The following is a 16,362-nucleotide window of genomic DNA, read 5'->3' on the forward strand; positions in this document are numbered from 1 at the left end:
TAAAGTACCGTGTTGTCAAATGACGTGTTGCGTACAATCATGAGGTCTTATGATTAATCTTCTCGTGTTGTTTACGGGTGGTCCTGAAATATATAAAATCAAATCATAAGTAAATATATATTAAATATTATGTTAATTAGCCAAGATATGATTAATCCGATTTTGTCATAATATGATATATTACAGGTCTTGAAGTGTTTTTTTAAAAACCAAATTAGAAGGATCTATTTAGTTTGCGAACAAGTTTGAAATCACTCAAACTATGTTCTTGTTGTTAAAATTTTACAACACAAAATAAGATAGCTATATAAATATGAATCGAATAAGGTTATGAATAAGATTACTACCTCAAGTTACTTGGACAAAGCTACTGGAAAAGGTAAGAAAACTCTTGGAATCAAAAGAGTGGTGGAGTGGGATTGAAAGATTGGAAGTAATCTCCTTGAAATCGGATGACTATATTGATACGTTCTTGAGTAGGTAAATGAAGAGAGATTAGGGAGTGAATTAACTTGAAAGAAAATTGGAAATAAAATTGTAGGTAAATGAAAGAAAATTAGGGAGTGAATAGCATGATTATGGGATGGATATATAGGAGATTTAGTTTGTTTTCTTGCACAAAAGTCACACATGAGGTTAAATGGCTGGTTCCCACATGTAACATCATGTCTAGTGGCTGATCATTGAAGTTTATGGTTGGTATATACCAATAGTAAATACGTATAGAAGCTGGGTATGATACGGTTACATATACCCTAGATATACTTGTAGAAATTTTGAGGAATCGGAACGAGAATTCAAATATGGACGGGTTTATAACTGTAAAAGAGGCTCAAAACTGAGCTTTTATTTTTGGGTAAAACCGGGCCAAAATAAAATTTTAAGACATTTTTAATAAAGCAATGTTAGCCCAAAAAAAAAAAATTCTAAGCTGACCTGGCAGCTCGACCCCAGCCAGGGGCTCTGCCCCTTGGACCCCGCCAGGGGTTGCCACCCCTTGGACCCCGCTTATCGGGGGCGCTGCCCCCGAACCCCCGTCATAATCAAGATAAGTTCAAACAAGTGTGCACTCCACACTTCCCCAAACTTGTTCGATATTTATCAAGATTATTTTGGTTACAAATTAATCCCATTACACTTAAATCATATTGGTGACATAGATCACCAACACAATATAGATTGTAAATATATATGTCAAAGAACGTTACATATAGTTATCGTTTTGAAAACTTAAGTTAGTGGTCTCAAAGTATACTTATAACTCATTGTTGTTAGTTCACAATGAAATGTTAAACCATCCTTAAATCATGTTAAATATGTATAGATATGTACATATACATAATCGTATAATTATCGTGAGTTATATAGTTCGTGATATCATCGGTCAAATTGGACAATCAAACGTTGTGTGAAACTCTTTTCAAAAACATAAGTCTCAACAGTTTGGATTGCTTATCATGTTGGTAAGGTTTATTTTATGTAAATATTAATCTCATAAGTATAAAACGATCGGAAAAATCCGGGTCGTTACATGTTGCAAGAGCAAAGAGTAAATCGAAATGAATTAGTTTTAAAAAGGAGTAATCGGAGATTAATCGGGAATAATTATAATTTTTTACAACAATGAATATATATGTACTTTTTCCGTGTCATATGTATTCTTTACTATTCATTTTCATGATAATCCAAATTTATCGTCTACATCCTTAAATAGATTAGATTATAAGAATATTTAGGTAAATTTTTTTTTATATCATTACTTTATACATATGACAAAATACTCCGGAGTAGATAAGATGTAAAATTGGAAAGTGAACGAAATATCCAATATAATAATAATATTTCTTAAACTGAGTTTTTTTTATCTAGAGATAATATATTTTGGAACACCGAGAGTATTATATGTATGACTAACAAAGTGCATTTAAAATTGAACTTTTTGTATATTTGTACATATTTTATTTATTTTTTAATTTTTTTTTAAAAGGCAAGAATATATTAATAATAAAAAATACTAACCAGAAGGTAGCATAGATACAATGATACCGAGCGCCCACGAACTACAATTTTAACACGACAACCAAATCAAAAATCTTAAAACACAAACACACATAATCCCCAAAACTACGAATTCGATAGTACAACTTTAAGACCCAATTAAAATATTACGAAAAATAAAACGAGTGCATGTATTAATACTTTTAGAATTCTGAATCGGAGGATGAGAAATTTTCTTATCATCGTAGAGTGCATTAAAATTTAACCATGGAAATGATTCTCTAACCAAAATGCACACTAATCTTTAATCTTATCTAATACAATTGAATTGGAAAGGTGGAATAAACATTTAAGTTTTCGATTCACTAACCGTTATAATCAATTTAGAAATATATTTATTGCTTCCATGGAAGGCGGGAAAAAAGCATTAAAATAAATGTACCATATACTCGTATATATTTATTGCATTAATAGAAATTTGTACTTTAAAAAAAAAAACTGCCAAAGTGGAGTAGACGCGTGTCGTAGAAACATAAATAGGAGAGCGAGTATGAACCGATTCCCCAAAATTCAATTCTGTTTTTGTGTCTTGTCTAGTTTCACTACATCACTCTACTCTTCACAACTCAAATACTCCACCTATTGTTACATCCCCATCTCCCTTTTACCTCTATATACATATCCACCTATACTCAAATTATCAAGAAAAATAAAATATATACGGAGTAGTACATATAACAAAATTAGTTAGTTAATTTCTACTACGTATTTAGCATTAAGTGAAAATAAATGCTGATTCAATTCATTCAACCTTGATAAAGGAAAGTCTATATAAGTTAAAAATTTAAAAATAATGAACCTTCTAATTGAAATTGATGATTTATACCGTTTATCTAGTCAATGCATACAAGACTAAATGAAATTTCTTTCTTTTAACTATTCTTTTTTTTTTTTTTTTTTTTAGAACAGCGAATTTGGGATCACCCGAGAGGGACTTAACCACCTGTGATGACCCGGAAATTTCTGACCAAATTTAAACTTAATCTTTGTATGATTAACATTTTCGACACGATAAGCAAAGTCTGTAAAACTGAATCTCAAAATTTTTGAACTACTTTTATATATTTAAATACCCTTCGGTTATTTTCGACGATTCGAGAACAATTATATGTAAATAGATACATATATACTATAACATGAAAAGGTAACAATGTATTAATTGTTTGATACCGTACATTAAACTTATTGGTTTAAATATCTATTTGAATGTATATGATAAGTTGAAATATTTATTATTAAAATTTATTTATAAATAACTTCCAATGTGTATTTAAAAACTGATTTATGTATATTAAAAAGATATATACATATATATAATAAACGATAGTAACATTCGTTTATTGATTCAATTGATATTTAGATAAGTTAACTAAAGCGTTTAAGATGAACCAGTTAAACACTAATTTGTTACAGTGTTTTCAAATTGCCACATTACTCAAAATGCTACAGTGTTTTCGAAAATCACTATTTGCTACAGTGAATTGCTACAGTAAAAAAGTCTTTGCTACAGTAACTTTGCTACAGTAAAACGCTATTATAAAAATGTATTTTAACAAATAGCGAGACGATGATTTATAGAAGTAAATGACCAAAACACTCGAAAGTTTAAGATACACTTTGAGTGATATAATTAAGGGATAATTTAAGGCTATTGATAAGGCTAAAAAGGAACATATATTTCATAGCATTATCCCCCAAGAAAGACAGGATTTTAGTTGTAATTGTTCCATATTCGAGTAATATTCGTTTATATTTAATAAGTGCGAAGACAAAAGGCGAAAACGAAGAATTGAAGACGGAAAGGTCCAAAATGCTCAAATGTACAAGATACAATTAAAAAGGTTCAAATTATTGATGAAGAACGTCTAAAAAATGACAAGAGTACAAGTTGCGGAACGCAAAGTACACGATATAAAATAGTACGCAAGGACGTCTGAAAATCCGGAACCGGGACCCGAGTCAAGAAGAAACGCCCGACGCAACGGACCAAAAATATCTAGTCTACTATGCACAAGAATAAAATATAATATATAAATAATTATATTAATTATTTATATATTTATATTTATTTTATATTATGTCGACAAGCTAGGAGCCAAAACAATGTGAGCTGTCCCTGGTCCTCATGCGAGTCGCATGGCCAGAAGGCCATTTCCATGCGAGTCGCATGACTCCAGATTTCAGGCCACATCTATAAATTTCAGTGTTTTCGCTCGATTTAAATCACACACATACACAAATATATATATACTCCGTAATATTATTTATTATTTATTATTATTATTATTATTATTATTATTATTATTATTAATAAGATTATTATTAATCTTATTATTTTTTATTATTATTAGTGTTATTATTTTTGCGATACAAAAATAATAATGTACAAAAAATATTACGACGGAGTGCTGTCTAAGTAATTTTCAAAACGAGTTTTCGAGCGAGCTAGAGCTAAGGAAAATATGGGTTATTGCCAAGAAAATTATGGGTAATGTTCGGGGGTATTTTTGTGAATCAAACCTCGTGTTTATCATCTCCGATGCATCTACGTGCTTTCCTGCAATATTGTATATCAATATTAAACTGTGAGTTTCATATGATCCCTTTTACTCAATATATTTTTGGGCTGAGAATACATGCGACTGTTTATAAATACTGAAAATACTAGATTTATATGCGTGAGTTTCATAAGATCCCTTTTACTCTCTACATTTTTGGGCTGAGAATACATGCAAATGTTTTATTAATCGATATACAATATTTATATGTGTGAGTTTCATTTGCTCCCTTTTTAATTGCTTTTGCAATCTATATTTTTGGGCTGAGAATACATGCACTTTATTTTAAACACAATGGATACAAGTACATACTAAATTCTACACTGAGTTTGAACCGAAAATCCCTTAGCTTTGGTAACTAGTAACTGCCAGTTATAAGAACTGGTGGGCGCGAGTAGTAGTATATGGATCCATAGGGCTTGACATCCCCGTCCGAGCTAGAGCGCTAGCCTTTTAACGGACGTATGCTATTTGAGAAGCGTACACGTTGGTTTGCGTGTATTATTAAGATGATTATACAAAGGGTACAAATTATATAAACGTTAAAGTTTAGTTACCAGGGTGCTCAATTTTGTAGAACTGATTGATAAACGTTTCGGATGAAACAACTGAAATCTTGTGATTCACCTTTTATGTAAAACCTATTGATAAACGTTTTGAATAAAACAACTGAACTTTTGTAATCCACATTGATATACGGATTATGTGTAATATTAAAACTATGAACTCACCAACCTTTGTGTTGACACTTGAAGCATGTTTATTCTCAGGTTCCCTAGAAGTCTTCCGCTGTTTGCTTACATGTTATACAAGCTATGTGCATGGAGTCTTGCATGCTTTATTCAAGAAAACGTTGCATTCACAAAACCATCATCATGTATCTATTTTGACTTCATTGTCAACGGAAGTATTATTGTAAACTATTATTTACGGTGGTTGTCTATATGTAGAAATCATCAGATGTCGAAAACCTTGGAATTAAATATTCATTTATGGTATGCCTTTTCAAAAGAATGCAATGTTTACAAAACGTATCATATAGAGGTCAAATACCTCGCAATGGAATCAATGAATGACGTGTTCGTCCATATGGATTTGGAGCGATCGTCACACCACCTGTTGCGATCATCTCCCGTTTCGACTATGCCGATGCAGTGATATTAACCCGCCCCCTATCGCTGTCCGGGAGGAAACCTTGAACCGATCCAAGGGCACGGCCAAGTAAAACCCCCCTCCCCTTTACCCCCCAACACAATGTGAGAAATGTGTCATGAGTGGATCCTTACATGGCAGGTATAGAATTGCATTAATTGTTGCCCTGGAGTGGAGTCGAACTCCTGACCTCAAGTGTGTTAGATGCAGGCCACTACCACTCAGGTACAACTGCAATCCCATATTGATAATCCAGTATTCTATTTTGAGTGTTCCAAATTAATAATCAACTTTCATATATAGATAGGAATAATAAGGTAAAGTTCTATTATGTCCTTAATGTATGTGAATAGAATAAAAATGAAAAAAAAAAGTAAGGGTAAAATTGGAAAGTAAACAGAAATTAGTAATTTTATGATATTTATTTAAACTGTGTTTTTTTGTCTGTGGACCATTAATATAAAACGGAGGAAAAATAAATATCTGGCCATGCTAAATTGTTTATAAAGAAAGTGTGACTAGAAGATACACGTAATGTTCAATTTACTCGGTACCAGGTCTCGTGCTTAAGGGGCTTGCTTATCCAAAGTTTATCTTATATGAAGGAGTCAATGGATTCGTTCATAAATGGTTTTCTCGGCTTACTAAAAAAAAAAAAAAATCAACCAAATCAACCGTTCGTCTCAAATATAATACGGGGTATTTATGTATCAACGAACTTTCAACTTTTTAATTGAAAAGGTCCACTATAACATTATGTATTAGAGTAATACATAAAATATTATATTATTAATCTACTATAAAACTGTAAAAAATATAGTCGAACTTTTTTTATAAGTGCTAAATACGGATTTTATCATATTTTATCAGCCATGAACTTTTGAGTTTTGACTCTATGTAAGACTGAATTGTACATCGATATCTTTCTGATGTAGAAACACGCATATGCACTTGTTGTCTTATTATAAGGTACTTTAATTTTTTCTTAATTTAATATATTAAATAATACTAGTATTTTTTAACATTAACATGCACAAAAAGTAGTATACATAAATCATAAATAAATTTTATTTTATAGTAGTATTAATACATTAATACATTAACATATAGAGTAACAAAATTTACTTTAATTTAATACTCCGTGTTAATACTCGACCATACATCTTTGTATACACTCTCCCTCTCTGGTTTCTACACACAAACCGTCAGAGTTACACACACACACACACACACACACACACACACCTGTGTGTGTATAATACATACATATACATACAAGCCTTTAATACATACATATACATACAAGCCTTTCTCACACAAACCTGTTGCTTTCATCTTTCTCAACACCTCTATCTCTGCACCAACCTGTTGGTTCTTTCATATTCTTGAGCCACTCTATTGTCCTTTTCATTTTCTCAAAAAAAAGTACTCCGTAAATACTTTTTCACAGCATTTTTACTCTCTCAAAAAACCCAACAAGAAAGCAAAAAACTTTGAATTCAAACAAACAAAACATGAGTAAAGAAAAGCTTGTTGTAGAAATCTTAGGGGCCCACAATTTAATGCCAAAAGATGGTGAAGGTTCATCATCTGCATTTGTTGAAGTTGAATTTGAAGGTCAAAGACAAAGAACACAAGTCAAATATAAAGATTTAAACCCTATTTGGAATGAAAAACTTGTGTTTCATGTTAATGATGTTGCTGACTTACCTTACAGAACCATTGAAGTCAACGTTTTCAACGAGAAAAAGTCAAACAACAGCCGGAATTTTTTGGGTAAAGTTAGAGTCTCCGGTACCAGCATTGCACGTGAGGGGCACGATGACGTCATCCCACAGCTTCACACGCTTGACAAACGAAGCTTGTTCTCGCACGTGCGTGGTGAGATCACTTTTAAGCTGTACTTGTCTGTTAAAGAAAATGTGAAAGGTGGTGGGGCGGTGGTTTCCGGTGGTGGGGTGGTGGTTTCGGGTGGGGTTTCCAAGAAAGGTAAAAAATTTATTCAAAATCAGAACACCAACACTGTGGTTCAAAACCACCAGCAAATGAGCGGTCAAGAAAACAAGAAAATGACCCACCCGAACCAGATGATACAAAAACCCGACCCGAATCATCAAGGTGGTGACTTGAAACCTGTTGTGATAACTTCCATCCCTGGACCACCTATTCCGATTGTACCCGGAGGTGGTGGTGGTGGTGGTCGGGTCGGGTTGTTTTCGGGCGGGTCAAATGATCAGTACTCACTTAAAGAAACAAGCCCACATCTTGGTGGTGGGTTGTTGAATAAAGATAAAACAAGCAGTACTTATGATTTAGTTGAGCAAATGCAGTATCTTTATATTAGGGTTGTAAAAGGGAGAGATATACCAGTTAGTGGTAATGTGGGTGAAGTTGTGGCTGAAGTAAAACTTGGAAATTATAGAGGGATAACAAAAAGGGTTGGTTTAAATAATGGTGAATGGGATCAAGTTTTTGCATTTAGTAAAGATACAATTCAATCATCAATGGTGGAAGTGTTTGTTAAAGAGAGGGAAAAAGATGACATTTTGGGTAGGGTTTGGTTTGATTTAAATGAAGTACCAAAAAGGGTCCCACCAGATAGTCAATTAGCACCACAGTGGTATAGAATGGATGATAAAAGAGGTGAGAAAGGTAAAGGTGGTGAGGTTATGGTGGCTATTTGGTTTGGGACTCAAGCAGACGAGGCTTTTTCCGAAGCATGGCATTCAAAGGCTGCAAATGTGCATTTAGATGGGCTCGGTTCGATAATGTCAAAGGTGTATATGTCACCTAAGTTATGGTATTTGAGGGTTTGTGTTATTGAAGCACAAGATGTTGTTATGGGTGAAAAAGGTACCTCCTTGATGAGGTATCCTGAGCTTAATGTGAAAGTGCAAGTGGGAAACCAGGTTTTGAAGACTCGGGTCGCTCCAGCAATGGCGAATCGGAGTTTATCGAACCCGTATTGGAATGAGGATTTGATGTTTGTTGTGGCTGAGCCGTTTGAGGATTATGTGATGGTTTCGGTTGAGGACAGAATTGGGCCGAACAGGGAAGAGGTTGTGGGTCGGTTTTTGTTGCCGGTTAATGCTATTACTAGGAGGTTGGATTCGAAGGAAGTGGCCTCTAGGTGGTATAATCTTGATGGGCATTTGGGTAACCCGAATGAGTCGAAATCGGTTGTGAGGTTTGCTTCTCGGATCCACATACGGGCCACACTCGATGGAGGGTATCATGTTCTTGATGAGGCAACAATGTATAGTAGTGATGTTAGGCCTACTGCAAAACAGTTATGGAAGCCTCATATTGGTGTTCTTGAAATGGGTATTTTGGGGGCTTCTAATCTTATGCCTGTGAAGATCAAAGAAGGTAAAGGTGGGTCAGCGGATGCTTATTGTGTAGCGAAATACGGGCAGAAATGGGTCAGGACCCGAACCGTTGTAGATAGTTTGACTCCGAAATGGAATGAGCAGTATACTTGGGAAGTGTTTGATCCGTGCACAGTGATCACGATTGGCGTTTTCGACAATTCACGGGTCGATAAGAACCCGGTTGGAACCCGTGACTCGCGGATCGGAAAAGTTCGGATACGGTTGTCGACGCTCGAGTCCGAAAGGGTGTACACTCATGCATACCCACTGTTAATGTTGCATCCATCTGGTGTGAAGAAAATGGGTGAGCTTCATTTGGCTGTTAGATTCTCTTGTGCTAACATGCTTAACATGCTTCATATCTACACAATGCCTTTACTACCTAAAATGCACTACGTACAACCCTTGTCTGTGAACCAATTAGACAGCTTGAGGTACCAAGCCATGAACGTGGTGTCGGCTCGGTTGAGCCGAGCCGAGCCATCGTTGGGTCGAGAGGTGGTTGAGTACATGCTTGATCATGATTCTCATATGTGGAGTATGAGGAAAAGCAAAGCCAATTTCTCGCGGCTTACGACTGTTTTAGGTTGGCTCGTGTTTATAAACCGTGTGATTGAAGCTATTCGGAATTGGCATACGCCGGTTTACTCGAGCATGTTTGTGTTCGCTTTCATGATCATGGTACTACTCCCGGAGCTTATCGTACCATCGATTCTGTTAGGGTTTGCGGTTACAGGTTTATGGAGATACAGGTTGCGCCCTAAATACCCACCTCACATGGATACTCGTATCTCCCAAGCTGAAGGGGTTCATCCCGATGAGCTAGATGAAGAATTTGACTCGTTTCCGACTAGTAGAAGTGCGGATATTGTGAGGGTAAGGTATGATAGGTTGAGGAGTGTAGCGGGGAAGATTCAAACGGTGGTTGGTGACATGGCGACTCAAGGGGAAAGGTTTCAAGCGTTGCTGAGCTGGCGAGATCCCAGGGCGTCGTTTCTGTTTGTGATGATTTGTTTCTTTGCTGCTTTTGGGTTTTACTTGGTGCCGATTAGATGGGTTGTTGCGATTTGGGGGTTGTACTTCTTGAGGCCGCCGAGGTTCAGAAACAAGTTACCGTCGAGCGCTGCTAGTTTCTTCAAGAGGCTGCCAACGATGGCTGATAGCATGCTGTAGTCGTTTTAAAAGTTTTCTTATGGGGTTAGAGGGTTTAGTGGATTAATTAGCAATCTGTTTCTATGTTTTGGATTGTATTGTGTCATTAGATGTTGGTAAGACATGAAGGTAGCAACTTAGCATTGTAATGACTAATGATCAGTAGTCTCGGGTCTTTGTTTAAACTAATCTAAAGCAACATTCTATCTAGGAGATATTAAATCTAGCATATTTTTCTTACCAGAATTTAACACTGTACAATGTTATCATTGTATCTTGTATGCATTTGGTACAATTTAACATGGATATAAGAATAGGTTGAGAATAACAATGAAAGAACTCAAGGGGAAAGGTTTCAAGCGTTGCTGAGCTGGCGAGATCCCAGGGCGTCGTTTCTGTTTGTGATGATTTGTTTCTTTGCTGCTTTTGGGTTTTACTTGGTGCCGATTAGATGGGTTGTTGCGATTTGGGGGTTGTACTTCTTGAGGCCGCTGAGGTTCAGAAACAAGTTACCGTCGAGCGCTGCTAGTTTCTTCAAGAGGCTGCCAACGATGGCTGATAGCATGCTGTAGTCGTTTTAAAAGTTTTCTTATGGGGTTAGAGGGTTTAGTGGATTAATTAGCAATCTGTTTCTATGTTTTGGATTGTATTGTGTCATTAGATGTTGGTAAGACATGAAGGTAGCAACTTAGCATTGTAATGACTAATGATCAGTAGTCTCAGGTCTCTGTTTAAACTAATCTAAAGCAACATTCTATCTAGGAGATATTAAATCTAGCATATTTTTCTTACCAGAATTTAACACTGTACAATGTTATCATTGTATCTTGTATGCATTTGGTACAATTTAACATGGATATAAGAATAGGTTGAGAATAACAATGAAAGACCAAGTTTGTTAATGTGTAAAAGTCGCTAAGCGAGGATCTGTGAGACGTGGAAGACCAGCACGGGCTCCTAAAGCTCGACAAGAAATAGCTGCCTGCAATTGATTATACAGATAAACTAATAAGAAGACGATTTGATAACCTTCAAAATCTATCACGAAATTTGTCATTTTATTTCAATTCTTAAGTTAAGGAGTAACATGAAACTTGCCATTTTATTTCTGTTGTTAAGGAGTAACATGAAGGTACATAAAAAGGGGAAAAACCGAACCTCTAGCTGCCCCTACCGACCGGTTCAACAATAATGATGGGAGAGGAAAATTGTGCAACTCGTGGTTAGGGGGAAATGGGGCCGTGTTTGATCAAAACCATGACCTCCGCTTTAACGTAAGTCTTACAAAAGAGAGGATAATGTCTACACAGTTTATTCAATTATAGCTAACTTAGACCATAAAATTATTTATAACGTCAGATGATCAAAGTTTACTGAAATATTGTCTTCGAAGGATTAAGAACCTCTTATGTTGAAAACTTATAAGATCCTGATTCGTTTAAATAAAAAAACTGGCATACGAGGAAAGTAATATCATCAAACCTTATTTATTAAGGTCATTCTTTTTGACTTAATGATTTGCTAAGTGTTGCGTCAAGGGTAATGACTTTGTGATTTGCTAAGCGTTGCGCTAAGAGCAATGCTTAGCAAATCCCCCACGATGTCTTAATATACTGTTTCTATATTACATATTTACATTACTAGTTTATTAGTCCATATTAATGTATTTAAGTATGAACTCAATAAAGAAAATTAACAAGATTCTGGTCCTATTTTGGACAGGCTTATAAAGTAAACTGAAATTGAGAACAAGGTACTCCGTAAATAAATATTGAGTCAATGGTCTAAAGTGGATTCTAATTGTTTAGATAGCCTATGTGGCATTATATATCCCCAAACAAACCGAAGATTTATCTGAAGGTACCAAAAACATGAATGTAGTAGTAGTAAATAGTAATGATACTAACCACTTGAGCTGCAAAAGGTAACATCTGCTCTGGGGGCTTGTTGGTGCAAATAGCTACAAATAACATGTACAACAAGACTAGTCAATTTGGTCAGCTGGTGCCTGGTTGGTTGGGACATATTAATTAGCTTTATGTCCCATCTTCAATTCATTCTATTATTCAATTATACTTTTGAATTATCAAAATTATAAGACTCATACTTTATGAAATCAAGTTTAACAAATTTTCCTAGCTTTCTTATACATGTGTTTATTTGTGATTAAAGTTACCATAAAACTTAGAACTCCAATAATCTTGGACATTGAAGCATTACATAACAATCACCTTGTTATCTAGAGAAATAATTGCAAGATAATACAGTTATATTATGAAGTGAATTGGTTATAAATATACAGTAAATATACCGTAAAGGACAGCTCCTATAAATGCGTCGCCTGCACCCGTTGTATCGACCAGCTCCGAATGCGGTATCTTCTCAGCTGTACCAATAAATAGCTTTCCGCATACAGTCCCGACTCCCTTTGCCTTCAACCTTGTAATGTCCTGAAACAACAATCAACAGTAACTTACTACAGAAGCATAGTAACTTACTACAGAAGTCAAAATGTATAACTTCCATTTGTGAGAACATAGTGACATACAATAAATATGTGATATGAATGTTATTACCGATGAAATGCACGTTGGGGCAACTGCATTATCATCAGATTTGTGCCTCAATAGCTCTACTAAATCATCTACATCTATTTCTTCAGCTTGAACATTCTCTGCTGGAGTTGAAATATATTATATAAACTACATTATGAAGGCTAGTTTTGTACCAAATATGAAATATGTGATAAGTTACATACACACCAGCAGCATGCTTCTCAACCATTAAACAACCGCTAGCACCTAACGTTACAATTACAAACTTGAGCTTGGGCAACCTTAACAGCATCGAAACAAGTGCGCTTGACACAGACGGAGCTCCGGTCCATGTCTGTCAAGTATATACAAAAGTAAAAATTCACACTTTAGAATCATTAAGTAAGCTAAAAGGGTAAATTGGTAAAATCATTAGCTTGCCTGAGGAAATTTTGCTGAGCACACAACGTAATCTGATAAGTTCAAAAGATCTTCGAGACCTTCCCTTGGCCTTTCAGCATCGATAAAAATTGGTATTTTTCTTCGATTTGCCTGCACTGGTGAAATTAAACGGCGATGGTTCATTTCCATTTTAGTGAAAGTTATTTTGACAGAGAAAAACTGTTTTAGCTGAAGCAAACAATGTAAACATTGTAAACCAATGCAAATCAAGGAACTTTTTATGTCATGTAACCGATAAGATAAATAGGATTAGAAAGATATAAAATCACCTAAATTTTACCTCATGTGCAAATAGTAGAGCAGTTTCAGGCAAGCGTACGTCAAAATAAACAAGCTTAACTCCAGACAAAGCAGCTAACAAAGTTGAATTGGAGATGTCATTTGGAATCATTGGAGGTGAGCCTGGTGTATGTATACAAGTTCGAGTTTTCCTGGATACGTCTAAAATTATTCAATAAAAATGAAAACACTATTATGTTATGCAGGTTTAGATGCAACTCTTACACTATGTGAAACAGTTTATAAAGATTACTCCAGAAATATGAGATTCACAATTTAGATGCCTAAAAAAGCACCTTTCACAGAAGTAACAAAAGGAGTAGGGAATTCAAGATGCTTACGTTTGATCGTCCACGATCACGTAAGTAAATGGTGAATTGCCCTCTTCTGAAACCTGCAACCAGGAAAATACAAATACAAATATATGTAAAATGATCAGAATTTTGTTTTAATTCATTAATGTTAAAAGATTGTACTTGTATATGTTTGTTACCGCAAAATAAGAAACATCTACACCGTCATCTTTTAACTCCTCCAAAATGCCTCTTCCTTGAGCATCATTAGCAACCTGATAATACGATATATGAGAATCCCAAAAACACTTGTGAATAGCTCAGTGATTAAACATATAGTAGTATATTTTAGCTCTTGCATGGACTAACATTGATAAGAGAAGTATAAGCATACGCATTTTCATAAATTTTATGCCTCACTATATCTCTTTCCGTCTCTTTTTAAAATGATAAAACAGAACGAACAAGACTCAAATCCATTAGTTTACGCATAGGTCTAATGTCAATTGATTAACATATATAGTATATGTACCTTGGATATTAACCTCGCATTTAGCCCTAGACGAGCTGCACATGTTAGAGCATTTCCGGCATTACCACCTCCTTGTACCTATTCAGATATTCATTTGGGTGAAATATGATTCAACTAACTTCTACAAAACTTATAGTAACAAAACTTACATAAGCAGAAGATCATATATATTTATAATAATTTTATATAAAAAGATACTCTAATTTTCAATATGTCATACAAGATTTTGAGGTGAATCAATTGAATCATCATTAACCAGTTGCAGAAATCATAAGAAGATGATGATCAAATCTCATTATAATTTGTATAAGATAAATGATCCGAACTTAGATACATAATCCAAAATGAGTACCTTCAAGTTAGTGGTGCGGATTTTATCATCAGGATTAGGAAACGCAGCCACAGTAGCCAACAGATCCACTCCCACACCACCAAATCCAAGCTGTATTATCATTAATTATCATTAACACAACAACAAATCCACTTCCAATAATCAATCGTATCACAAACACATACTTTTAACAGATTCAAATTAAGAAAACGTGAAAATTCGAAGCCCTACGTACCACAATTGGATTTTCGACGGAAGACATTTTCGTCTTAAATCTCCGAAGACTGAAGATTATCACATAAAATAATTTAACAATAGATAGATACATATACATATAGATACACGTGTAAAATTACATCATACGAGTATATGGATACATCAACGTTAATTAACGGTTTAATTATACAGAATCATAATACAATTTAGAATTGGAGATGATAGATAAACGAATTAACCTAGTTGTTACGGGAGATGAGGAGATACGAGGTGAAGTGGAGATAAAACTCGGGAGCATTGAGCTGGTATAGAATGTGGAAGACATTAGTGCACGGTGGCGCGTGTCAAACACTCGATTTACGTTTGATTGATTAGGATAGGGGAAACGGATTGCATGCGATAGTTGTGACCGTTTATTCGTCAGTGCAATTTTTTAACAATATTCTCGAGGGGTTTTTTTTTATGGGAAAATTGGTTGAAAATACGTGGAACTTTACCTCATTTCTTATTGTATGTACTTTACTTTGAAACCTACTATTGTATGCACCCAACTTTAGTTTACGGCCTAATGTATGCTCTAAATGACCTGCACTTAAGGTTGCCGGTAACATCTCATGTTTTATGCCACGCTGGATATGAATTTTCTCTTATTTATGCTTACCTGGACGAAAACCCTTCATTTCACTCTCCGTTTTCCCGCTAAAAAATACACACACATACACCGCTTCTTCTTCTCTTACAAGTTGATGAAAACCCTGCTACTACAACCTAAATTGTGCCATTAATCAACTGATTTCTTCAATTATCTACGTTAATCAGGTAAATACATCTTATTCTTACAAGATTACGCTGAATTCCAACATAAATTTCTAGGGTTCGTAATTATTTTCAGTTTTTAGGCATTTTTTTTAACTTCGTAAACGTGAAATCATTGCTGTATTTTGATGTTATTTGTTCAATTTTGCTTTCTATTATCATTTATTTACTGGCAAAAACGTTATTGCAGGATGGTTGGTAGCCCAAAACCTACACAAGGATTCGAATTTGATGTTCATCATAATGGTGCTTTTATGTTCAACCCACTTAGGTATGATAATGGTAGTGTTCTGTCCATCTTTATTGGAAAGACTGATTATGATGAGTTGTATGAGTTTCTGGAACAAGAAATAGGTACCCAATTTTATGGGCTTTATTTTAATGCATCAGGAGAGCCACTTAAGAATGGTTTGATGTTGTTAGAGAACAATGATCATATGGATGTATTGTATGATATTGCCTGCTGCTATGGTAAAGTAGATATATATGTTGATCATTATAATGATAATTTAAGTGAGTTTATAATCAAAGGTGATGATATGAACTTTGATGATCATTTTGAGGAACATGTAGTAGATAATGATCATGTAGTAGACAATGAACCAGAT

General features: G+C 34.8%; 2 protein-coding genes across 3 annotated transcripts; one reads left to right on the plus strand and one right to left on the minus strand.

Annotated features, from left to right (window-relative positions):
• Positions 1-7,282: 7,282 nt before the first annotated feature.
• LOC139899210 (multiple C2 domain and transmembrane region protein 10) lies at positions 7,283-10,448 on the plus strand. The gene has a single exon (XM_071882033.1). It carries the CDS (start codon positions 7,283-7,285, stop codon positions 10,310-10,312), a length of 3,030 nt encoding a protein of 1,009 aa, XP_071738134.1. The 3' UTR covers positions 10,313-10,448.
• A 588-nt stretch (positions 10,449-11,036) lies between these two features.
• On the minus strand, positions 11,037-15,351 carry LOC139899211 (uncharacterized). Of its 2 annotated transcripts, none has more exons than XM_071882035.1 (13): positions 15,178-15,351; positions 14,958-15,006; positions 14,744-14,833; positions 14,392-14,469; positions 14,060-14,134; positions 13,908-13,960; positions 13,568-13,718; positions 13,267-13,377; positions 13,054-13,180; positions 12,868-12,965; positions 12,603-12,741; positions 12,199-12,251; positions 11,037-11,273 (listed from the first exon to the last, which is right to left on the minus strand). In XM_071882035.1, the coding sequence occupies exons 1-13, from the start codon at positions 15,261-15,263 to the stop codon at positions 11,190-11,192; spliced, it is 1,194 nt and encodes a 397-aa protein (XP_071738136.1). In that variant the 5' UTR covers positions 15,264-15,351; the 3' UTR covers positions 11,037-11,189. The 2 variants fall into 2 exon arrangements, with proteins under 2 accessions (XP_071738136.1, XP_071738135.1); XM_071882034.1 differs by having other exon boundaries at positions 12,868-12,968.
• Between the last annotated feature and the right edge of the window lie 1,011 nt (positions 15,352-16,362).

This window comes from Rutidosis leptorrhynchoides, chromosome 3, assembly GCF_046630445.1.
Source record: "Rutidosis leptorrhynchoides isolate AG116_Rl617_1_P2 chromosome 3, CSIRO_AGI_Rlap_v1, whole genome shotgun sequence".
Classification (NCBI taxonomy): Eukaryota; Viridiplantae; Streptophyta; class Magnoliopsida; order Asterales; family Asteraceae; genus Rutidosis; species Rutidosis leptorrhynchoides.

Bases quoted from the DNA above. Each gene is read 5' to 3' on its own strand.
- LOC139899210 (XM_071882033.1), top strand. From the start codon at position 7,283: ATGAGTAAAGAAAAGCTTGTTGTAGAAATCTTAGGGGCCCACAATTTA.
- LOC139899211 (XM_071882034.1), bottom strand. From the start codon at position 15,263: ATGTCTTCCACATTCTATACCAGCTCAATGCTCCCGAGTTTTATCTCC. The intron at 13,719-13,907 runs GTAAGCATCTTG...AGACGTATCCAG, and splicing joins GTGATCGTGGACGATCAAAC to GAAAACTCGAACTTGTATAC. The intron at 13,378-13,567 runs GTAAAATTTAGG...TCACCAGTGCAG, and splicing joins CTCTACTATTTGCACATGAG to GCAAATCGAAGAAAAATACC.